This window comes from Zea mays, chromosome 4 (genome assembly GCF_902167145.1).
Source record: "Zea mays cultivar B73 chromosome 4, Zm-B73-REFERENCE-NAM-5.0, whole genome shotgun sequence".
NCBI lineage: Eukaryota > Viridiplantae > Streptophyta > Magnoliopsida > Poales > Poaceae > Zea > Zea mays.
In genome coordinates this window covers 164680266-164705271 of record NC_050099.1, presented here as the reverse complement: position 1 = coordinate 164705271, position 25006 = coordinate 164680266, and the positions used below count along the sequence as shown (strand labels likewise).

The window sequence follows — 25006 nt, the reverse complement described above, 5'->3', positions numbered from 1 at the left end:
GTGGGGGCGGCGGACATGCGATTTGCTCGGTTGGTTGCTGCACGCCGAACAAACGATGGTCGAATGTTGTGAAGATCACGAAAGTCTCCTTTAAAAGGAGTAGAGATAGAGATGATACAGACAAAAAATCATTATTTTCGACATAGAAATAACATTAGTATATTTGTAAGGACAAACTTTTCTAGATGACTACATTCTCATTAGGTTTTAACAATGAATGCTTAGAGAAAGTAGAAACTGAAGATATGGTTTGAAGACCATGTCAATTTCCAAAACATCAAATGAAAAAAGAGTAGAGGTAGTAATTTCAAGTTTGGCATGTAGTAGAAGGATAAATATTAACACAAGTACACATGACTGCAGTGAACTTCAATACTATAAACAAACAAGAGATAAAACATACATGGTTTCTTCATGCGGGAGGTGAGAGGTGGCTTCATGCGGGAGAGTGGAGGAGGGGTGGAGAACGCGGTAGCGAGGAGACGGTGCGCGAGGGTGGGGGAGGGGCGGAGAACGCAGAGGTCGTGCTGTGGCGATGGGAGCGACGACGCGCGGGGGGCAGCTGAGGCGCTAACCGTGCTTCGACAGTGAGCTTTGGTTTGGGCCACAACAAGCAAATGGGCCTCCCAGAAAGCGTGTATTCCGTATTTGCAAGCCAAACTTAGTACCACATCAGGTACTAAACTGTGCACGCATCTGTTTATAAGTGCCAGTGCGGATACAACATTGTGGTCTTGGTTGGGCGGCAACCTGTGTAGGCTTGGCGGTGCGCGAGCTTTTATTCCTACACAACTAGATTTTTTGGTACAACTTGCTCAGGTGCGCGGCGCACGTGTGGGAAACGACGAGGGTGTGGATGGGAATGTGGGGGAATAGGAAACAACGAGGGTGGGGACATGGGAATCGACAATGGCAGAACGCTACGGGTGGGACATGGGAATCGGAATTGCAACGCTACGGGTGGGACATTGGAATGGCGCCACGGGACATGGGAATGGGAATGGCAGAACCAGGAATGGGGCAGCCTACCCCTTAGAGTCTTAATAGGTAGTATAGATATATATATATATATATATATATATATATATATATATATATATATATATATATATATATATATATATATATATATATATATATATATATATATATATATATTAGGAGCCCTGGGCTTCAAATAACTAGAGGAAGCCCAGGTCGGACGGTGCAATCCGGTCTAGCCGGACCACATCCGGACGTCTATAAAACAGGACCCGGAGTGCTAGGGTTCAGTTTTTTACGCTCCACCCCGATTCATTAGCGACGCCGCGTGCGACGACGACGGTTGCCCCAGAGCGTGCGCGGCGGTGGACCCCCAGCCGTTGGCCGCAACTCCATGACCTCGACACGCGGTGGCGGAGGTTCCTCGATCCGGAGTAGTGGCGGCGGTTCCCAGGTCGGTGGCGGCGGCTCCCTGATCCAGAGGGCGAGCGACAGCGGGGCCCTTGTGCGGGCAAGCGGCGGCTTCCCCAAGGTCCCGAGGAGGCGGCACTTCCAAGGCCGGCGAGCAAGCGACGCCCGTCAACGTGCGAGTAGCGACGGCGACGCATGAGGCGCGATCTTCGAGCGAGCGGTGTCATGGAAGGCCCGAGATGCACGCAGCGATGATCGCGCGTGACATCCTCCGATCCGGCGCAGTTTTCTTTTCGATTATTATGTTTTATGCCTACCACATGTATTATTTACGCCAAAAACTGTACGATTTTATGCTTAAACATGGAGTTCGTATATCAGTTTACTGCATGCACATTGGAAAGCCAATTCCTTGATTTATGTTGTTCGTAATTTACGCGCATGCAATGGAAACCAACCATTTTTGCCATAATTTTTGGATCTGTATAAAAATAGAAACCGCATGCATGCGGCTGCCATATTTTCGGATTTGTCATAAAAATAGGATAGTAATAACAACCTACTAGAGCTATCAACCTCTCACATTGACTCGGTATTTACGCTTATAATTGAGGGATTTTATGCTCAAAACTTAAGGTTTTTACGCTCCACCCGGAGATGCGTCCACCAGTGAACAACATGCCAAATTTTTTACGCGGTATAACGAATTGCATAAATACCTACACCGTGTAGTATAATTTGTATCAGTATATATCATAAACTAGTTCTAATGCGTTTAGCTGCATGGCTGTTGGAGGGATCCTATATTTACGAAGAAAATAAAACATTAAATGCGATTTTTTGTTTCTATGCATGCAATTCATTTCCTTTCATTGCATATTCTTTCTATCATAAATTCGTGTGCATGCAGTTGGTAACAGATTTTTACGCAGTATACCGAATTGCATAATTATCTACATAGTGTGGCATATTTAGTATCGGTATATATCATAAAATGGTCATTACGAGTCTAGCTGCATGGCTGTTGCAGCGATCCTAAATTTATGGAGTAAATAAAGCATTTAAAATAGAAACCGCCACACATATCTTTCCTAAATTTACGCGCATGCAAGGGAACGTGTTTGACTCATGCATGCATTTTGCCATAATTTTTGGATCTGTATAACCGCATGCATGTGGCTGCCATATTTTTCGGATCTGACATAAAAATAGGATCGTAATAACAATCTACTAGAGCTATCAACCTCTCACATTAGCTCGATATTTACGCTTATAATTGAAGGATTTTATGCTCAAAACTTAAGGTTATTACGCTCCAACCCGGAGATGCGTCCACCAGTGAACAACATGCCAGATTTTTTACGCAGTGTAATGAATTGCATAAATAGCTACACCATGTAGTATAATTTGTATCAATATATACCATAAACTAGATCTAATGTGTTTAGCTGCATGACTGTTGAAGGGATCCTATATTTATGAAGAAAATAAAACATTAAATACAATTTTTTGTTTCTATGCGTGCAATTCATTTTCTTTCATTGCACATTATTTTCACCATAAATTCGTGTGCATGCAGCTGGTAACAGATTTTTTACGCAGTATACCGAATTGCATAATTATCTACACATGGTAGCATATTTAGTAGCAGCATATATCATAAAATGGTCCTTACGAGTCTAGTTGCATGGTTGTTGCAGCGATTCTAAATTTATGGAGGAAATAAATCATTTAAAAATAGAAACCGCCACACATATCTTTTCTAAATTTATGCGCATGCAAGAGGACGTGTTTAACTCATGCATGCATTCTTTTTTTGCGCGCACAGACGTGAGCGCGGGTGGTGCAACCGACAGCCTGGTCCAGTCGGTGCGCTGAATTGAACCAGGTTGCAGGGATGATCGACCTGGACTTCCTTTAACTATTGGAAACACAGAGCTCCCATTATACATGTCCTTTATATATATACATATATATAGGGCAGATATATATATATATTATAAATGTGGAAGATTAAGATAAGAATGTGTCTTGACGTTCGTATTAATATACCGGATACTTGTTTATTATGTACACTGTATTTAATTTACAGTATTATATCTAATTCGCAATTGACAAAGTCGTCGTTTTTATGGAAAAAAATTGGCCCTAAAGCACACATGCACGTAGTTTTATTTTATCCTATATAAAATCCGGCGTGACACTCGGGGACGGGGACCAAGCAGACGATGGACGGCTTTGTCTCTAGCGATCCTTCTATTCTTCGGCTAACATCAATGCATCCGTCTCTGTGCGCGTAGTACGCTGTCAGCTGAGCCATCGAGCCAGCCAGGATCTCCGAGGCGTTCATCAGCACCGTAGCGATTAAAATCAATGCTGCACAAATCCGTAGAGCGGTCCGTTTTCGTTTCGGTTTCGGCTGCACGCACAGATGCTGTACTGCTCTCTCTCTCTCTCACCCTCGGCTGCAGGAGGCCAGAGGAGAGGATGGAGTGGGAGGACGAGATGCAAGCAACGTCGCCATTGCAGTAGAGCATTGGATGCTGTGTGCACCACCCAGGCCCCCACCCACCCGGAGCATGCAGATGGCTCCAATCCCTCTCACCGGCACCGCCTCGTGGTTTCTGGTTTGGTCAATGCAAGCAAACCTGGGGAAAAGCTAAGGATATCACACTACTAGTGGAGGAGGCTAACAAAGTTCTCCTTTAAAAAAAACACACAAGTGCTACTATGGCCGGGTACCGTGAAAAGTTGTGGAGGGAGAGAGTGATGCATCATCACATGAGCCTGTCTGTCTGCGTTGCTCAAAAGTTGGATCGTGGGAGCTCGTTGAGCGACGTCTAGCCGCGGCACGGATGAGATCGTCCCATGTAGTAGTAGCCGTGTAGGCCGTCAGTTGCTGCCGCTCGCTCACACGTCCGGTCCTCTCCCAAGTCCGAATCGCTCGATTCAATCACCTGGTCGCTGTTGCTGCTTACTCCGTCTTCCTCCAGCATTTATTACTCAATAGAGTCAGTCGGTCTCGGACAGTTCCAACTCCATTTTCACGACCACACGCACTCCCGAGTCCCATCCACTCCTTCGGTCCTTCCCCTTCCAGTTCCAGCTTCCATCCCTTTCCCTTGCCTGCGCTACTGCTCCCCCCTGCGGCGAGCGGCGAGCAGCGAGCAGCGTGCTCTCTCTCTCTCTCTCTCTCTCTCTCTCTCTCTCTCTCTCTCTCTCTCTCTCTCTCTCTCTCTCTCTCTCTCTCTCTCTCTCTCTCTCTCTCTCTCTCTCTCTCTCTCTCTCTCCCTCCCTCCCTCCCTCCCTCCCTCCCTCCCCCCCCCCCTCCCTCCCTCCCTCCCTCCCTCTCTCTCTCTCTCTCTCTCTCTCTCTCTCTCTCTCTCTCTCTCTCTCTCTCTCTCTCTCTCGCTCTCTCTCTCTCGCTCTCTCTCTCTCTCTCTCTCTCTCTCCCCCCCCCCCGGGCTAAGTCCATTTGGCTTCTCCTCCGTGTCGGACGCCCGCTGGTCGCTGACTCGTGTTGCTGTTGGGGCGGCGTCGACGCTGCAAAGGTACTTCGGCTGCCCCTCTCTCCCTCTACCCTCCTGCCGACCCCGACATTCCGCAAAGAACCTGTATTATCTCAGAAATGCCGCGCGGTGCTGCTCCAGTTCCTGCCGCAGTGCGTGCCTTCCCGGCCCCGAGAGCTTCGTGTTCCCCGCCTTCTCCTCTCCTTCATCACTACTACCACAGGGGAGGGGAAGACTAGCGTTGGGTGATCTTTGCAAGATCGCTGCGCTTTTATTTATTTATTTATTTATTTATTTATTTATTTATTTGCAGCTGTTTGCGGTCCGGCGACCGGCCTGCTTCTCATTCGAACCCAATCAAATGCTGATGCTACGGTGGGGTTTCGTCTCCTCCTGTCTTTTTCAGTTATTGCTGCTGGCATTGCGGCGCGGTAAGAGGAGAGGAGCGAGGAGGGATCGGCGGAGAATGAAGATGAAGGCGCTGGCGTGCTGCCGGCGGCGGCCCCAGGACTTGAGCATCGACATGGACCAAGAGCCCGACAGTAAGCAATCCTCACTCCCTCCCAACAGTAATCTAGATCCTGGGGGCGACAACAGAAGATGAGAAAATATATATCCACCAGCTTTTTCACCTGCCGCACTGCGCACAACAGAAGATGAGAAAATGTATATAAAAAAATAAAAAAGGGATAGGTAGACACTAGACACCAGTAGAGGCTAGAGAGCGACGGCAACGTGGGCGACGTCTCGTCCCTACAGTGTCCCTCCCATTGAGCAGCGCCCAGGCCGTGCGGTGGGTTGGGAACGTGCGAGGGGGTCACAGGGAGATTGGAGCGACGAGACACACGGCCTTGTGCCCCACCTAATGCGACCAGGGGCCGGCCCGGCCGCGCCAAACCATGTTCTGCATTCACAGCTGTAGTAGCTTGCTCCTTCCATTGCAAGTTTGCAACAGCCCGTAGACTCCATGCGAGCCATTTTTGTGTCAGCCTGAGTGCCTGACTGCCATTTGCGTTTACCTTTGTGGCTAGCTCTCCATGGATCGCACAATCGAATGAGAGTTCCTTTTGCTACTTCCATCTATCTTTATAATTTTTTTATATTAGAGCTCGTTAGCATGCAGGTTTGTATACAGCTCAGAACAGGAGTGGTCCTCGGCTGTTTTCTGCAATGTCAGGCGCGCGCCGTGCGGCATCTGCGCCCTTTTATTGACTTTGTGCGCAAAAGACTAGCTAGCCGGTTTCCTCACTCATTAGTGATACACTGCTGCTTTTTAGACACTGCGCGGGGGAAAGGCACCCGTCGTTGGACTTCATTACGTTGCTGCAAGATTCTTGCAACTGAACAGTTCTCGACGGAATGCCATGTGTGGGCAACGCAAATTGCGAAATAAAAATCCTATGTTACTATGGCTTTCAAAATAAACCAGCTCTGGCAGCTGTGTTGTTACGAGTAGAGTAGATATCTGGTAGATAGATAGTGGCTGCGGTGTTGTTCTTTCTCGAGTCCTTGCATTTTTAGTTCAGTCCTTGGTGCTTAGTACAAAATCAAATGTTAGTGGAACTGAAATATGCGTAGATCCTGCAATCAACAACCGGATGTTGTAGCTCTGCAGTGAAGTTTTAGATGGAAAAAATGACACAAGAATCCGAACAAACAGTTAACCATTAGATTTTCCTTGTAATTTCTTAGTTTTTTTTATTGACCTTTTATTTGCATCTATTTACTGTGCTTAGTGTCTCTAGTCATTTAATTTGCACCTCTGTTTTGGTGGAAGTCGAATGAGTGGGCAGGTTCTGCATTGTAATCTAGTAAGTACTTTTGGTGCAGAAATACAGCCAATGGAAACACAAGATTCACAACAGCTTCTAGGAAGTTCGCACAGGCATGACCAATGGCCTTCTGAATTCTTACGATGGCATTCTAATTGCACTACGGATTTTTAAATCTATAACTAGCACTGCGCAGCAAACAATTGATGTGTTTTTTTTCCTTTGGTTATTTAGTACTCTGCTGTTTATACGCTGTTGTTTTGGGGACCTTGAATTAGCTTTCTGGACGATAGCTGTGATATGTAAATGGGTTGTCATGTAATCTGTTTTCTTCTTTCCTTGTATTTAACAAAACCAAATGTTAGTGGAACTGAAATATGTGTAGATCCTGCAATCAACAACCGGATGCTGTAGCTCTGCAGTGATGTTTTAGATGGAAAAATGACACAACAATATGTAATCTGCTTTCTTCTTTCCTTGTATTTAGCAATACCGTAACTTCATAAGTGCAGGCAAGTTGCCATCTGTTTGAAAGCACATATTGCCAAATTATTTTCATGAATTAAAATATTTCTATTTCATTATGGTGAAGGTAAGCTTAAATGCATATTGATGTAGGGGTGATGACATATAATGGCCTGGAGACCTGCATTATCAACTGTTCCGCCTATGACGATGATAGTGGCATCAGTGCAACAACATGCGGAGATGGCTGTGTCACCGCTGATTCCCTTGATGATGAAGTCTCTAGCTGCTTTAGTAAAGATGCTTCTGGTTCTTCCTTCTCTTCACACTGCCTTAGCAAGCAGGAGGAGCATTCGCTAGATGAGTTGGGTACACCCATCGCAATTCATCTACTCCCTTTCAAAGCGAAGAAACCAATCACATATACCTTGAGTGCTTCAGATATTGAAAACATGAAGAAAAAATTTGCGAAGCTTTTGCTCGGTTATGATACTTCAGGAGGCGCTAGGGGCGTTTGTGCGGCTCTGGCCTTGTCTAATGGCATAATCAATCTCTCTGGTATACACTTCTAGAAGCAATTTATTTTGTGTATATTGTAGTGTCCCTGTGCTCCTTGATCATGACAGAAAAAAGGTGAATAAATGTTACAGCTACTGTTTTTGGAGAACTCTGGAAGCTGGAACCATTGTGCGAAGATAAAAAGATCAGGTGGAGAAAAGAAATGGACTGGTTGATGTCTCCTACAACTTATATAGTGGAGCTGGTTCCAAGGAAACAAAGCGGAGCAGATGGATGCACATTTGAGGTGACTAACCTCCAAATAGAATGTTCCTTACTTGCTCTTGTATCTTTATTATAAAGTAAAATGTTTCAGAATCTAACTTAGTTATTTTTCAACTGAACCATACAGATTATGACTCCAAAGGCCCGCTCAGATGTTCATGTGAACCTTCCTGCCCTTCAGAAGCTTGATACGATGCTCATTGTATGTTGTCGTCCTCTAACCCATTCATATGCATGATTAGGACATTTTCTCCGCTCTGTGGCATACTCTTCTACTCTTTGTGACATATTTTGTATTTAGTAATATCGTGTGCAACAAAATATGCAGGAAGTAATGGACTCTATGATAGATACAGAGTTCTGGTATGAGGAGAGTGGTAGCAGAGCTGATGGTCCGGTGAAAATTACCGGCCCAAGGAAGAGTAAAAAGTGGTGGCTCCCATCTCCTCGTGTCCCTGAGCAAGGGCTATCTCGATTTCAGCGGAAAAGGCTTGTTTTTCAGGCTAAGCTTGTTCACCAGATCCTCAAAGCCGCAAAATCCATCAACGAACAAGTCCTGTTCCACATGCCTATTCCGGCAGCTGTTATGGATGCCCTTCCAAAGGCAAGTATCCTCTGTTCTTAAGGCGTCACCTAGGCGTCCGGGCGGTGGTCTAACGCCTAGGCGCTTTGCCCGCCTACCTCGCCTAGACGTCCAGGCGGTGCTCCAACGCCTTGGACCGCCTTACCGCTTTAAAAACCATGCAAGTATCCACTTTAATTTAATCAAGTGTTAGTACAGCCTTTTGTGGGGGTCTTGCAGCAAAGCCTTGAGCTTCACCTTTGCTTACAGAATCAGTCGCCGATTGAATGAGATTCTCTGATGCAATGTAAATATTTTTGCTCTTTGCAGTCTGGGAGAGCTAGCTTGGGTGAAGATTTGTACCAGGCTATAACGACCGAGTATATTCCCATAGAGGAAATATTTGTTTCCCTCAGTTTGAAAACTGAGCATAGTGTGCTCGAGACTATGAACCAGTTGGAGGGGGCAATGTTTGCATGGAACCAAAGAATCTTAGAGGAGCGAAGCAAGAGGTCACCGGGACGTCATTCCTGGAGCTTCATGAAGGACAGCTCGTCAGAACTCGACAAGATGTCTGCATGCATCGAAAGGGTCGACACCCTTGTGCAGCTTCTGAAAGCCAGATATCCGAACCTGCCTCCAACTTTTATAGATGTTCTAAAGGTCCAGTACAATGTGGTAAGTTAGACACTGCACTGCGACGTTTTGGATAGGCCTAATTCTAAGATGCTGTAGCTCTGAACATTCGCTGAAGAATGGCTACTGGATGCAGGATGTGGGGAATGCAATCGTGGAGGCATACTCTAGGGTTCTTGTCGGGGTAGCATTCAGCATACTGTCGCGCGTGGCGGAGATACTGCTGGAGGATGACCTGGTCAAGAGGCCCAACACCCCCATGGCCTCACTGAAGTTCGACCTCTCCTCCGACGTGTACTTGGCCGGCATAACAGAGACGCCGCCGGGACACGTCCGGAGGTCCCTTATGGATCAGATCAGCATGGTCGACGGGCGCTTCAACGCTGCTGTGAAGAAGAAAGGAGCGAAGCAGCTGAGGTGGTGAGGACAGTCGGCTGTTGTGTGAAATCTTTTGGCCATGTACAGGGTGGGTGATGCAGAGCCCAGTGTCCGCTCCACAAGGACACAAGGCAAGGTTACCATAGCAATAGCGCCAGTGTAATGTATTTGGCAACGAGTTTATAGCTTACTGTAAGAGCAAGCATTAGGCGAATCCTGCCTGTCGAAGTCTCCGGATGTTGCTGTTCCGTCTGAACATCTGATGCTCTTGGTCAGCCTCTGCTGCATTTCTTGCTGGCACCTGATGATAGCATGTCTATGGCGAGGGACCTTGCTTGAGTGCTTGACGGGTTCATGCTGACGCGTCTTCCGCTCTGGAAGCAGTCCGCGTGTGGACGCTTGTGGAATTGAGACTTTAGAGAAGAGAACGAATTCCGAAGTCAGATTGGGAGCCAGTCGGGTGCAAAAGGGAAGGAAATGCACTCGGCCCAACAAATCTTCCCCGCACGGTCATTCGGTCAGCGATCCTCTAGTTGTATCCTTGATTTTTCAGATTTCTGTCATCAATGTCACTATTATAGAATCTACGGCATACATATTTTTAGGTTTTTTTTCACAAACGTCAACTCGCATCAGTTTTCTCGCCCACGTCTACAATCAAAATTTTAAAAATATACAGTTAAACCTAACAGATCCTAGGTGTTTCTATCTCTATCTCAAAAGATTTATGCAACCTAATTCCAAACCTCCCCCACTAACCTAACAGCTAAGATAGGAAGATAAAGCATGCAACCAATGTAAGATAATATAAATGTGAAAGCTTAAGTAAGATGTTTGTGGCAAGTGAAGGACGTGATTATGCTCTAAAATCAGACCTGGCACTTTATAACGGTCAAAGTGATGGATATAATCCATCACAGATAATGCTAAAGCTTGATTAGTATTAGAATTTGATGCACAAACATAAAATTGTATGTATGGGTGATAATGGAACACGATCCAAACATTTCTTCACGATTCGTTTGAACCCTTAATTGGTTTTAGTTTAAAATCGAGTAGAAATATATCTTGATACTAATATGATCCGATCCTTAAATTTTATAGTGTAAAATTTAAACCCCATTACCACCCCTAACTGTAGGCAATCCACAGATCTATTTTCTTCCGCAGCTTTACATCTCAGAAATGTAGATTTTCCTTTTGATGCAACATGTTGAAGCTGGTGTTTCCTTTAATCTAATGATAGATAGGAAAGGAACATTGTTTTTGTTTTGATGGAAAAAGACCGCAACGTAATCAAAGTATAAATGAATAGATGTAGATGACAGTTCTGAGATGGACTGACACCTGTTCCTTGAGCTAGACGGAAGGCGACAGAGCTTCAGGACAACACAAGATGACCGTCGTCGTTTGTCGGCTCGCCGCCCAAAAAAGGAGCAAAAAATGCCAAGTGTCAACGTCAGTATCGCGCCCTGCAATGTGTTGTTGGGCCGATGTCCAGCTCATGGAGGAATGGAGAGGGGTGAGAGCTCCACACATATGTCATCAAAATCTCACGAACCATTGTTTTTAACAGAATCTGATATTGTAGACATGATCTGATGAAAAAAACCATTAAAAAGAAGATAGCTTCAACTTCTCTAATACTACCACGCTACATTTACATTAGGTCAGACGTGACTTATTTGTTTCTTTTGACTCTCACGGGATCTAGGAAAATAATGTCCAGCTGTGGTTTGTGCTATCACTCGCTCTTCTTTTTCTTGGCATAATAGCTCTCGATGGTGGAGAACCAATTCCACTGGAAACAAATTGCCGCAAACCGCATGAGTCCAGCGCCAACCACTTCTAGGAATGCCATTAACGGGGAGCTCTGCGGGGATAAACCAGCGGTGGCTACGGCTAACATTGCGCCCTCGAAATTACAGGGGACAATGAATTTTGCGGATTTGATGCCGTCCAGAGCCTTCTTGGCAACATCGTCGGCCTTCATTCCACCGGATGACCCTGCTATGATGTTTGTCAATTCCGGCCTCCTCTTATGCTCTGAAATTAGGCAAACCACATGCTCAGCATTCGGTAGCAAAAATTTGTAGACCGTGTCTTCAGAAATTAGGATGCCAAGCTTAGGGGCATTCTTTTTTTCCTACTCTTCCCCCCAATGTTTGCTGGTGTGCTTGAGAAAATGGTACTGTGAAACATGTACTAATGAAACAAATGAGAGCATGCTATATGAGCCATGCACTGAATGGAACAAATGGGAATGTGAAATATTCGGTAGCAGCATGTTTTGGTCTATGGATTTTAATGTACGGAGTACTGATTTACAGGCAAGTGTAAGTGTTACTGATTGCTGAGATCAGTTGCTGAAGTGAGTATAGAAGATAGCTCTGATATTTTCAGTTTTGCCAAGTTGAAAAGCTTGGCTGTCAAATCGAAGAGGATAACTCAAGCATTCATGGTTCACTTGTTTAGTTGCTACTAAAGCAGACATGAACTAAAATATAGTTGGCCAGTTCATAAGCAACACATACCCTCTTCCAATCCTGGAGTCTCGGTGTCAGGAGGGAATATCAACGAGACATGAATGTTGTCCGCGATGACCTCATGCTGCAACGCCTCACCCAATCCGCGAAGAGCGAACTTGCTCGCTGAGTAGGCAGTGTAACCATAAATACCAACCTGCAGCAGAGACATCACCAACAAAAAGATCAATCCCCCCCCCCCCCCCCCCCCCCCCCCCAGCGAGCAGCATTACATCGAACACCTTCGCTGCATGGCAGGCGACGGACGCCGGGTGTCTACCTGGCCGGCCTGGGAGGACATGATGGCGATGGAGCCAGGGAGGCGCGTCTCGCGGGTGCGCGCCTTCATGGCCGGAAGCGCGGCCTTGATGAGGTGGAAGCTGCCCATGAGGTTGATGTCCACCATCCACTTGATCTCATCCACGTCCTGCCCCTCGAGCTCCTGCGGCACGAACACGCCGTGGTTGCAGACGAGGACGTCGACGGGGCCGGCCTCCTGGAGCGCGCGCGCGACGGCGCCGGCGTCCCGCACGTCGGCCGCGTGGACGCCGACGTCGTCCCTGCCCGAGTCGCGCTGGATGGCGGCGCGCGCGTCCTCGAGGCGGGCGAGGTTGCGGGCCAGGATGGAGACCCGCGCGCCCTCCCGCGCCGCGGCCGTGGCCATGGCGAGCCCGATGCCGCTGGACCCGCCCGTGATGAAGACGTGGCGGCCTTTGAGCGGGACCCGCGCGGCCCGGGGCCGCGTGAGGAGCGCGAGCGCGGCGAGCAGCCCGACGGGCGTCACCAGCAGGAGGAGGAGCGCCACGGCCATCCCGACGGGAGTCTGTTGGCTGCTGCTAGCGGTGGAGTTGTGGGGGCCGTGGTGGAGTGCGGCGCGGCTGGATCTGGGTGGCGGGGTTAAAGAAGGGTGGTGCGGGCCGTCGGAGTGGACCGGCTCTTTCAGGGCAGCCGAAGGTCTGTCTGGTCGTGATCGATGCGCTCGTATCCTAGGGCGTTCGCGGTCGCGCTACGCGTACGAGAGGGGTTGTGTCATGTGTGGACTTGCCGGCTGGCAGGCGTGGCAAGCAACGGCCGATGGCCGAAACTGACTGATGAAATGTCAAGTGCGATTGACGAATTCACGACCGGCGGCGCGGCCATCCATGTTGGACACTCGGACGGAACTTTAGGTAGCCATGTATGTTCCGGAAGGAAACAGGAACATGGAAGAGAACATAAAGATGCTGATTGGTTACAGCGCTTTGGTCTGGACCGCCAGGGATTGCCCTCACCACTTCTCCACGCGCATATAGGACAAACAATAAAAAAAAGAGCAAGCTACATGCGCGTATATATAATTAGGTCCCGTTCGGTTAATCCCGTTACCTATAGATTGGATGGGATTGAAAAAAATTAAGAAAAAGTTTGACTCGTTTGGGATTTAAACCCACTCAAGCCTTGTTCGGTTATTCCTAATACACATGGATTGGATGTGATTGGAAAAAATTAAGAAGAAAATTGACTTGTTTGGGATTGAAACACATCCAATCTCACTCAATCCACATGGATTGAGAGCTAACCGAATAAGCCCTCAATCTCACTCAATCCACATGGATTGAGAGCTAACCGAACAAGCCCTTATGCAAACTATTTTTACATCCATACAAGATCGTATGCAAACTATTTTTTATAGAACATGTTGCACTAGCTAGTGGATAAATTGAGGCAATTTTTTCACACCCTCACATAGCACATATAAAAAAAACACAACCTTTTACGTAGTATAACCACATAAGAAAATAAGCTTATAGAATAATTGCATTTCTCAATAAGATGTACACCTTTCTACTTCGCAACGTTTTTCATTATCGCCATCTTGGTACCGTCGATGTAATATCTAGATCTACAAATATATGTTGTCGGTACCCTGAAACTAGGGTACCCCTGCTACTGTACAAAGACGCAGAACCCGCGCGGCTATCCCTTAGTCGCGTGGCAGAAGTGCTGTGTGGGACCAAGATGCGTCTTGCCCCAATCTCAGGCGGCTATTCTGGGTCCACGGCAGCGCCCGACCCCACCACATTGGCGGGTCCGAAGCCGCCATGTGTCCAAAGAAGGTGGCACACTCTAAAGCATCAACAGTGAGTCTGGACCCCCATGGGAGAGCGCCGGACCCCCGGATGTACAGTCCGGACCCTCAAGAATGGTCCTGGACCCCCGGATATACAGTCCGGACCCCTAAGGTTGGTCCCGTACCTCCACGTATGCAAGTCGGACCCCTGGAAATCTGGAATGGGATCCGGACCCCTCCGTATGGGATCCGGATCGCCCACAGTGGGGGTCCCAAGGTCCCAGGATAGAACGTACACGGGCCTTGGGTAGGACCCAAGCGGGGGTCCGGTGCCGACACGTGTCCAGGCCCAGTCTGGTGCGGACCTGTCCACATACGCCTCTGCTCCCCGCCCAGGCGGAGACCCGATGCTGCCACATGGCCTACCGCGCGTGATGTAAGCCAGCGGGCAAAGCCTGACGTAAGGCCCCTGGGTTACGCGGCCCCCGCATTTATTGCGGATAAGGCGCGCCGCCTGTCCACTCCGCTGACAAGCGATGTGCCGCCTCGGCATTTAATGAGCCCTGTCCATTCCGCAGGCGGCGTGCCTGTCCATTCCACTGGCAGGCGATGTGCCGCCTTAGTGAGAGCACCTAGAGGGGGGGGTGAATAGGTGATCCTGTAAAACTTAAACTTATAGCCACAAAGACTTGTTAAGTGTTAGCACAATTATTGCCAAGTGGCTAGAGAGAAGTCTCAACAAAACACAATACCACAAAAGATCAATCACAGAGATGACACAGTGGTTTATCCCGTGGTTCGGCCAAGACCAACGCTTGCCTACTCCACGTTGTGGTGTCCCTACGGACGAGGGTTGCAATCAACCCCTCTCAAGCGGTCCAAAGACCCACTTGAATACCACGGTGTTTTGCTTGCTTTTTCTCAATCCCGTTTGCGAGGAATCTCCACAACTTGGAGCCTCTCGCCCTTACAATTGAAGTTCACAAAGAAACACAGAGCAAGGGTGGGAATTAGCAACGCACACAAGACTTCAAAAGATCAGAGCAACAACACGCACACAAGCAGCAACAAGAGCTCGCAACACAACTCAAAGAGTTCACAACTCTACAAGAGCTCTATATGCTATCACAATGAAACGAATGCGTGAGATCGATGTCTTGGTGCTTAAGAATGTTGTAGGAATGCTTGGTGTTCTCCTCCATGCGCCTAGGGGTCCCTTTTATAGCCCCAAGGCAGCTAGGAGCCGTTGAGAACAAATCTGGAAGGCCATCCTTGCCTTCTGTCGTCGGGCGCACCGGACAGTCCGGTGCACACCGGACACTGTCCGGTGCCCGATTTCTTTCCTTAACAGGCGCAGCCGACCGTTGCCGACCGTTGCAGATCTGGCGCACCGGACAGTCCGGTGCACACCGGACAGTCCGGTGCCTCCTTCCGACCGTTGGCCAGACCACGTGTCGCGCGCAGATTCCGCGGCCGACCGTTGGCTCGGCCGACCGTTGGCTCACCGGACAGTCCGGTGCACACCGGACAGTCCGGTGAATTTTAGCCGTACGCCATCGGCAATTTCCCGAGAGCGGCCTCTTCGCCCGAGGCAGCCTGGCGCACCGGACACTGTCCGGTGCACCAGACCGAAACAGCCTTTTGGCTGTACACAACCAACATTCTCCTTTTCTTCTTCTCTCTGTTTCTAACACTTAGACAAATATATTAGTATACAAAACCAATGTACTAAGGCTTAGAAACATACCTTTACTTGTGATTTGCACTTTATTCATCTATGGGCATAGATTCACATTTAAGCACTTGTGTTGGCACTTAATCACCAAAATACTTAGAAATGGCCCAAAGGCACATTTCCCTTTCAATCTCCCCCTTTTTGGTGATTTATGCCAACACAACATAAAGCAACTAGAACAAGTGCAAAATCACTTCAAATAGAATAAATTTGAGTTTTATTCAATTTTGGCATATATGGATCATCCTTTGCCACCACTTGGTTTGTTTTTGCAAATCAAACTCAAATCTCTATCTCTAAGTCAAACACACATGTTGAAGCATAAAGAGAGTCATTCCAAAAGAGATTGATCAAAGATTTCAAAAACTCCCCCTACTTCCCATAGTCAAAACTTCTCCCCACAAGAAGCCAACTTTTGACGAAAGAGACAATGCAAGAGTTTTGAATAAACCAAAAGCTCTATTCTACTATTTTCAAAATCTCTCAAGTGGTAGCTGATCCATTTATTGCTTTGGCCTTTATTTTCTCCCCCTTTGGCATCAAGCACCAAAACGGAATCAACTTTGGCCCTTTTAACCCCATTGCCTCACCAAAATCTTCAATTAAGAGCAAATGGCAATAAGAGTTCATGAGATGAACTTGGAATAAGTTACCCTCTCATCGGAGTGCAGTGGAAGTCTTTCATGGTCCAAGTCCACCTTTTTCCTTTAAATTTGCCTTCGAGACTAAATCAAGCAAACTCAACCACATAGTTAGTCTCAAAGGGTCAAGTTGTAACACATCTCCCCCTTAACATGTGCATCACCTTGCAACGGACTTGTGAGGTCCAGGGAGTGTTTGTACAACTTGAGCACCACAGTAAGCAACAAAATGCAGAATGAACATGATCAAGGGCATAAACACATGTATGCTACCATTCAATCCAAGTTCCACGAATCTAAGACATTTAGCTCACTACGCAGCCTGCAAAAGGTCTTCTCATCTAGAGGCTTGGTAAAGATATCGGCTAGCTGGTTCTCGGTGCTAACATGAAACACTTCGATATCTCCCTTTTGCTGGTGATCTCTCAAAAAGTGATGCCGGATGTCTATGTGCTTTGTAAGGCTGTGCTCAACAGGATTTTCCGCCATGCGGATAGCACTCTCATTATCACATAGGAGTGGGACTTTGCTCAGATTGTAGCCAAAGTCCCTGAGGGTTTGCCTCATCCAAAGTAGTTGCGCGCAACACTGTCCTGCGGCAACATACTCGGCCTCAGCGGTGGATAGGGCAACAGAGGTTTGTTTCTTAGAATTCCATGACACCAGGGACCTTCCTAAGAATTGGCACGTCCCCGATGTAATCTTCCTATCGACCTTACATCCAGCATAGTCGGAATCTGAATATCCGATTAAGTCAAAGGTAGACCCCTTTGGATACCAGATCCCGAAACAGGGCGTAGCAACTAAATATCTAAGGATTCGCTTCACCGCCACTAAGTGACACTCCTTAGGATCGGATTGAAATCTAGCACACATGCATACGCTAAGCATAATATCCGGTCTACTAGCACATAAGTAATGACCCTATCATTGACCGGTATGCCTTTTGATCAACGGACTTACCTCCTTTGTTGAGGTCAGTGTGTCCGTCGGTCCCCATCGGAGTCTTTGCGGGCTTGGCGTCCTTCATCCCAAACCGCTTTAGCAGATCTTGCGTGTACTTCGTTTGGGATATGAAGGTGTGAAAGGGAAATGTGCCCTTGGCCATTTCTAAGTATTTTGGTGATTGAGTGCAAACACAAGGGCTTAAATGTGAAAATATGCTCATGGATGAACAAAGTGCAAATCACAAGTAAAGGTATGTTTCTAAGCCTTAGTACATTGGTTTTTGTGTACTAATATTCTTGTCTAAGTGTTAGAAACAGATAGAAGAAGAGAAGAGAAGACTTGGCTGTGTACAGCCAAGGGGCTGCTTCGGTCTGGGGCACCGGACTGTCCGGTGGTGCACCGGACAGTGTCCGGTGGGGCACCGGACAGTGTCCGGTGCGCCAGGCTGCCTCGGCCGAAGAGGCCGCTCTCGGGTTTTTCTCCGGCGACTTCGGCTAAAATTCACCGGACTGTCCGGTGAGCCAACGGTCGGCCGGGCCAACGGTCGGCCGCGCGATCGGCGCGCGACACGTGGCCGAGCCAACGGTCGGAAAGATACACCGGACTGTCCGGTGTGCACCGGACTGTCCGGTGCGCCAGATCTGCAACGGTCGGCAACGGTCGGCTTCGCCATTTAAGGAAACAAATCGGGCACCGGACAGTGTCCGGTGTGCACCGGACTGTCCGGTGCGCCCGACGACAGAAGGCAAGGATAGCCTTCCAGATGTGTTCTCAACGGCTCCTAGCTGCCTTGGGGCTATAAAAGGGACCCCTAGGCGCATGGAGGAGAATACCAAGCATTCCTACAACTCTTCTAAGCACCAAGACATCAATCTCACGCATTCGTTTCATTGTGATAGCATATAGAGCTCTTGTGGAGTTGTGAACTCTTTGTGTTGCGTTGCGAGCTCGTGTTGCGACTTGTGTGCGTATTGTTGCTCTGATTTTTGAGTCTTGTGTGCGTTGCTCATTCCCACCTTACTCCGTATTTCTTTGTGAACTCAATTGTAAGGGCGAGAGACTCCAAGTTGTGGAGATTCCTCGCAAACGGGAAAAGATCAAAGGAAAGAAAAACACCGTGGTATTCAAGTTGATCATTGGATCACTTGAGAGGAGTTGAGTGCAACTCTCGTCCGTTGGGACGCCACAACGTGGAGTAGGCAAGTTTTGTACTTGGCCGAACCACAGGATAACCACCGTGTCAACTCTGTGATTGCTTTCTTGTGGTTATTGTGTTTTGACTCCTCTCTAGCCACTTGGCCATACCTGTGCTAACTCTTAACAAGTTTTTGTGGCTTAAGTTTTTGAAGTTTTACAGGATCACCTATTCACCCCCCCCTCTAGGTGCTCTCAATTGGTATCAGAGCCGTTCTCTTCAAGAAAGGGACTAACCGCCCGAAGAGATGGATCCTAAGGGGAAGGGAATTGTGATCAACGACAAGGAGAAGGAGTCCTTCGTCAACGAGCCAAGGGATGACAAGTCCAATGACTCGGGCTCGGGCCACAAGCGAAGAGATGGGAAGAAGAAGAAGACAAGACGCATCAAGGAGATCGTCTACTACGACAGCGATGAGTCCTCTTCTTCCCAAAAGGACGACGACCACGACAAACAAAGGAAACCGGTTAATTCTAACTTTTCTTTTGACTACTCTCGTATTCCGCAAAGTTCAAATTCACATTTGCTTTCTATTCCACTCGGCAAGCCCCCACACTTTGATGGGGAGGACTACAGATTTTGGAGCCACAAAATGCATAGTCACCTATTCTCTCTCCATCCTAGCATATGGGAGATTGTATATAGTGGAATGCACTTTAATAGTTCGGATAGTCCTATATTCATTAATGAGCAAATCCATAAGAATGCACAAGCTACTACTGTTCTTCTAGCCTCATTGTGCAGGGATGAATATAATAAAGTGAGTGGCTTGGATAACGCCAAGCAAATCTGGGATACCCTCAAGATCTCTCATGAGGGAAATGACGCTACCTTGCTCACCAAAATGGAGTTGGTGGAGGGCGAGCTTGGACGGTTCGCGATGATAAGGGGCGAGGAGCCAACTCAAACATACAACCGGCTTAAGACCCTTGTCAACAAGATAAGGAGCTATGGAAGCACGCGATGGACGGACCACGACGTCGTCCGCCTAATGCTAAGGTCCTTTACTGTTCTTGATCCTCATTTGGTGAATAATATTCGTGAGAATCCCAGGTACACCAAAATGTCGCCCGAAGAAATTCTTGGAAAATTTGTAAGCGGGCGGATGATGATCAAGGAGGCAAGGTACGTTGATGACGCGTTGAACGGTCCAATCCACGAGCCTCAACCCATTGCTCTCAAGGCATCGAGGAGCAAGGAGGCACTACCAAGCAAGGTGGCGCAAATTGAGGCGGCCGGGCTTAATGATGAAGAAATGGCTCTCATCATTAAGCGCTTCAAGACGGTGCTAAAGGGTCGCAATGGACAGCCGAGCAAGACTAAGACCAAGGGGAAGCGATCATGCTTCAAATGCGGTAAGCTTGGTCATTTTATTGCTAACTGTCCTGATAATGAAAGTGACCAGGAAAAGGGAAACAAGAGGGAAAAGAAGAAGCATTATAAGAAGACAAAGGGCGAGGCGCATCTAGGCAAGGAGTGGGACTCGGATTGCTCCTCGTCCGACTCCGACAATGAAGGACTCGCCGCCACCGCCTTCAACAAATCAACCCTCTTCCCCAACGAGCGTCACACATGCCTTATGGCAAGGGAGAAGAAGGTATGTACTCGCAACTCTACCTATGCTTCTTCAAGTGAGGACGAATCTAGTGATGAGGATGAAGTAGATTATTCATGTTTGTTCAAGGGCTTAGATAGATCTAAGATAGACAAAATTAATGAATTAATTGATGCCTTGAATGAAAAGAATATACTTTTAGAAAAGCAAGAGGATTTGTTGTATGAAGAGCATGATAAATTTGTTGAGGCACAAAAATCCTATGCTTTAGAAGTTAAAAGAAATGAAATGCTTTCTTTTGAACTATCTACTTGTCATGAAACCATTTCTACTTTGAAAAGTGTAAACAATGATTTAAATGCTAAATTAGAAGTAGCAAATAAATCCAATTCTTGTGTAGAACATGTTGAAATTTGTACTAGGTGTAAAGATTTTGACGTTGATGCTTGTAGTGAACACCTAGTTTCTATTGCAAAGCTAAATAATGAAGTGGCTAGTCTTAATGTCCAACTTAAGACTAGCAAAAGTGATTTTGAAAAACTAAAATTTGCTAGGGATGCCTACACGATTGGTAGACACCCCTCAATTAAGGATGGACTTGGCTTCAAGAGGGAAGCCAAGAACTTAACAAGCCATAAGGCTCCCATTCCCGCCAAGGAGAAAGGGAAGGCCCCTATGGCTAGTAATGTGCAAAAGAACCATGCTTTTATGTATTATGATAGGAGACAAACTAGAAATGCTTATAGGAGTTATAATGCTTTTGATGATTTTGACTCTCATGCCATGTTTGCTTCTAGTTCTTCCTATATGCATGGTAGAAATATGTCTAGGAGAAATGCTATTCATCATGTGTCTAGAAAGAATGCTATTCATGCTCCTAGGAAAGTAGTGAATGAACCTTCCACAATTTATTATGCTTTAAATGCTTCCTTTGCTATTTGTAGAAAGGATAAGAAAATTGTTGCTAGGAAGTTAGGGGCAAAATGCAAGGGAGACAAAACTTGCATTTGGGTCCCTAAGGAAATTTGCACTAACCTTGTAGGACCCAACATGAGTTGGGTACCTAAGTCCCAAGCCTAATTTGCCTTGCAGGTTTATGCATCCGGGGGTTCAAGCTGGATTATCGACAGCGGATGCACAAACCATATGACGGGGGAGAAGAAGATGTTCACCTCCTACGTCAAGAATAAAGATTCCCAAGATTCAATTGTATTCGGTGATGGGAATCAAGGCAAGGTAAAAGGTTTAGGTAAAATTGCAATTTCTAATGAGCACTCCATATCTAATGTATTTTTAGTAGAGAGTCTTGGATATAATTTGCTATCTGTTAGTCAATTATGTCATATGGGGTATAACTGTCTATTTACAAATGTAGATGTGTCTGTCTTTAGAAGAAGTGATGGTTCACTAGCTTTTAAGGGTGTATTAGACGGCAAACTTTATTTAGTTGATTTTGCAAAAGAAGAGGCCGGTCTAGATGCATGCTTAATAGCTAAGACTAGCATGGGCTGGCTGTGGCATCGCCGCTTAGCACATGTGGGGATGAAGAACCTTCACAAGCTTCTAAAGGGAGAACACGTGATAGGGTTGACTAACGTGCATTTCGAAAAAGATAGACCTTGTGCAGCTTGTCAAGCAGGTAAACAAGTGGGAGGAGCACATCACAGCAAGAACGTGATGACCACTTCAAGACCCCTGGAGCTGCTGCATATGGACCTCTTCGGACCTGTCGCCTATCTGAGCATAGGAGGGAGTAAGTATGGTCTAGTTATTGTAGATGATTTTTCCCGCTTCACTTGGGTGTTCTTTTTGCAGGATAAGTCTGAAACCCAAGGGACCCTCAAGCGCTTCCTCAGGAGAGCTCAAAATGAGTTTGAGCTCAAAGTGAAGAAGATAAGGAGCGACAACGGGTCCGAGTTCAAGAACCTTCAAGTGGAGGAGTTCCTTGAAGAGGAAGGGATCAAGCACGAGTTCTCCGCTCCCTACACACCACAGCAAAATGGTGTGGTAGAGAGGAAGAACAGGACGCTCATCGACATGGCGAGGACGATGCTAGGAGAGTTCAAGACCCCCGAGTGCTTTTGGACGGAAGCCGTTAACACTGCTTGCCACGCCATCAACAGGGTCTACCTTCATCGCCTCCTCAAGAAGACGTCATATGAGCTACTAACCGGTAACAAACCCAATGTATCGTACTTTCGTGTATTTGGGAGTAAATGCTACATTCTAGTGAAGAAGGGTAGAAATTCTAAGTTTGCTCCCAAAGCTGTAGAAGGGTTTTTATTAGGTTATGACTCAAATACAAAGGCGTATAGAGTCTTCAACAAATCATCGGGTTTGGTTGAAGTCTCTAGCGACGTTGTATTTGATGAGACTAATGGCTCTCCAAGAGAGCAAGTTGTTGATCTTGATGATGTAGATGAAGAAGACGTTCCAACGGCCGCTATGCGCACCATGGCGATTGGTGATGTGCGACCACAGGAACAACTGGAGCAAGATCAACCTTCTTCCTCAACTATGGTGCAACCCGCAACTCAAGACGATGAACAGGTTCATCAACAGGAGGCGTGTGATCAAGGGGGAGCACAAGATGATCATGTGATGGAGGAAGATGCGCAACCGGCACCTCCAACCCAAGTTCGAGCGATGATTCAAAGGGATCATCCCGTCGACCAAATTCTGGGTGACATTAGCAAGGGAGTAACTACTCGGTCTCGATTAGTTAATTTTTGTGAACATTACTCTTTTGTCTCTTCTATTGAGCCTTTCAGGGTAGAAGAGGCCTTGCTAGATCCGGACTGGGTGTTGGCCATGCAAGAGGAACTCAACAACTTCAAGCGCAATGAAGTTTGGACACTGGTGCCTCGTCCTAAGCAAAATGTTGTGGGAACCAAGTGGGTGTTCCGCAACAAACAGGACGAGCACGGGGTGGTGACGAGAAACAAGGCTCGACTTGTGGCAAAAGGTTATGCCCAAGTCGCAGGTTTGGATTTCGAGGAGACTTTTGCTCCTGTGGCTAGGCTAGAGTCAATTCGAATCTTGCTAGCATATGCCGCTCACCATTCTTTCAGGTTGTACCAAATGGATGTGAAGAGCGCTTTCCTCAACGGGCCGATCAAGGAGGAGGTATACGTAGAGCAACCCCCTGGCTTCGAGGATGAACGGTACCCCGACCACGTGTGTAAGCTCTCTAAGGCGCTCTATGGACTTAAGCAAGCCCCAAGAGCATGGTATGAATGCCTTAGAGATTTCTTAATTGCTAATGCTTTCAAGGTTGGGAAAGCCGATCCAACTCTTTTTACTAAGACTTGTGATGGTGATTTGTTTGTGTGCCAAATTTATGTCGATGACATAATATTTGGTTCTACTAACCAAAAGTCTTGTGAAGAGTTTAGCAGGGTGATGACGCAGAAATTCGAGATGTCAATGATGGGCGAGTTGAACTACTTCCTTGGGTTCCAAGTGAAGCAACTCAAGGACGGCACCTTCCTCTCCCAAACGAAGTACACGCAAGATCTGCTAAAGCGGTTTGGGATGAAGGACGCCAAGCCCGCCAAGACTCCGATGGGGACCGACGGACACACCGACCTCAACAAAGGAGGTAAGTCCGTTGATCAAAAAGCATACCGGTCAATGATAGGTTCTTTGCTCTATTTATGTGCTAGTAGACCGGATATTATGCTTAGCGTATGCATGTGTGCTAGATTTCAATCCGATCCTAAGGAGTGTCACTTAGTGGCGGTGAAGCGAATTCTTAGATATTTGGTTGCTACGCCTTGCTTCGGGCTCTGGTATCCAAAGGGGTCTACCTTTGACTTAGTTGGATACTCAGATTCCGACTATGCTGGATGTAAGGTCGATAGGAAGAGTACATCGGGGACGTGCCAATTCTTAGGAAGGTCCCTGGTGTCATGGAACTCTAAGAAACAAACATCCGTTGCCCTATCCACCGCTGAGGCCGAGTACGTTGCCGCAGGACAGTGTTGCGCGCAACTACTTTGGATGAGGCAAACCCTCCGGGACTTTGGCTACAATCTGAGCAAAGTCCCACTCCTATGTGATAATGAGAGTGCTATCCGCATGGCGGAAAATCCTGTTGAGCACAGCCGCACAAAGCACATAGACATCCGGCATCACTTTTTGAGAGACCACCAGCAAAAGGGAGATATCGAAGTGTTTCATGTTAGCACCGAGAACCAGCTAGCCGATATCTTCACCAAGCCTCTAGATGAGAAGACCTTTTGCAGGCTGCGTAGTGAGCTAAATGTCTTAGATTCGCGGAACCTGGATTGAATTGTAGCATACATGTACTTATGCTTTTGATCATGTTCCTTTTTGCATTTTGTTGCTTATTATGGTGCTCAAGTTGTACAAACACTCCCTGGACCTCACAAGTCCGTTGCAAAGTGATGCACATGTTTAGGGGGAGATATGTTACAACTTGACCCTTTGAGACTAACCATTTGCTTGAGTTTGCTTGATTTAGTCTCGAAGGTGAATTGAAAGGGAAAGGTGAACTTGGACCATGCAAGACTTCCACTGCACTCCGATGAGAGGGTAACTTATTCCAAGTTCATCTCTATGATCTTATTGCCTTTGTACTCTTCATTGACGATTTTGGTGAGGCAATGAGGTTAAAGGGGCCAAGATTGATCCCGTTTTGGTGCTTGATGCCAAAGGGGGAGAAAATAAAGGCCAAAGTGATAAATGGATCAGCTACCACTTGAGAGATTTTGAAAATAGTAGAATAGAGTTTTTGTTTTGTCAAAAGCTTTAATTGTCTCTTATTGGTCTCTATTTTCAAAAAGTTGGCTTCTTGTGGGGAGAAGTGTTGATTATGGGAAATAGGGGGAGTTTTTG

At 46.9% G+C, this 25006-nt stretch overlaps 2 protein-coding genes across 5 annotated transcripts; one reads left to right on the top strand and one right to left on the bottom strand.

Moving 5' to 3' along the window:
* The first annotated feature begins 4145 nt into the window (after positions 1–4145).
* Positions 4146–10117, top strand: LOC100280417 (Rop guanine nucleotide exchange factor 14). Of its 3 annotated transcripts, XM_020551524.3 has the most exons (9): positions 4809–4943; positions 5308–5443; positions 6732–6786; positions 7292–7696; positions 7789–7943; positions 8049–8123; positions 8250–8525; positions 8814–9161; positions 9256–10117. In XM_020551524.3, exons 4-9 carry the CDS (start codon positions 7297–7299, stop codon positions 9541–9543), a joined length of 1542 nt encoding a protein of 513 aa, XP_020407113.1. In that variant the 5' UTR covers positions 4809–4943; positions 5308–5443; positions 6732–6786; positions 7292–7296; the 3' UTR covers positions 9544–10117. The 3 variants fall into 3 exon arrangements, with proteins under 3 accessions (XP_008677160.1, XP_020407113.1, NP_001146812.1); XM_008678938.4 differs by lacking the exon at positions 6732–6786 and having other exon boundaries at positions 4146–4943; NM_001153340.1 differs by lacking the exon at positions 6732–6786 and having other exon boundaries at positions 4826–4943; positions 5215–5443; positions 9256–9771.
* A 903-nt stretch (positions 10118–11020) lies between these two features.
* LOC100384036 (uncharacterized) lies at positions 11021–13144 on the bottom strand. 2 transcript variants are annotated; one of them, XM_020551706.3, is made up of 3 exons: positions 12303–13144; positions 12032–12179; positions 11021–11543 (listed from the first exon to the last, which is right to left on the bottom strand). In XM_020551706.3, exons 1-3 carry the CDS (start codon positions 12831–12833, stop codon positions 11242–11244), a joined length of 981 nt encoding a protein of 326 aa, XP_020407295.1. In that variant the 5' UTR covers positions 12834–13144; the 3' UTR covers positions 11021–11241. The 2 variants fall into 2 exon arrangements, with proteins under 2 accessions (XP_020407295.1, NP_001308667.1); NM_001321738.1 differs by having other exon boundaries at positions 11023–11543; positions 12032–12148; positions 12303–13045.
* Positions 13145–25006: the final 11862 nt, after the last annotated feature.

Bases quoted from the DNA above. Each gene is read 5' to 3' on its own strand.
- LOC100280417 (NM_001153340.1), top strand. From the start codon at position 5,263: ATGCTGATGCTACGGTGGGGTTTCGTCTCCTCCTGTCTTTTTCAGTTA. The intron at 5,444-7,291 runs GTAAGCAATCCT...ATATTGATGTAG, and splicing joins CATGGACCAAGAGCCCGACA to GGGTGATGACATATAATGGC. The intron at 8,124-8,249 runs GTATGTTGTCGT...CAAAATATGCAG, and splicing joins AGCTTGATACGATGCTCATT to GAAGTAATGGACTCTATGAT.
- LOC100384036 (XM_020551706.3), bottom strand. From the start codon at position 12,833: ATGGCCGTGGCGCTCCTCCTCCTGCTGGTGACGCCCGTCGGGCTGCTC. The intron at 12,180-12,302 runs GTAGACACCCGG...TCTCTGCTGCAG, and splicing joins TGTCCTCCCAGGCCGGCCAG to GTTGGTATTTATGGTTACAC. The intron at 11,544-12,031 runs GTATGTGTTGCT...GCCTAATTTCAG, and splicing joins GACTCCAGGATTGGAAGAGG to AGCATAAGAGGAGGCCGGAA.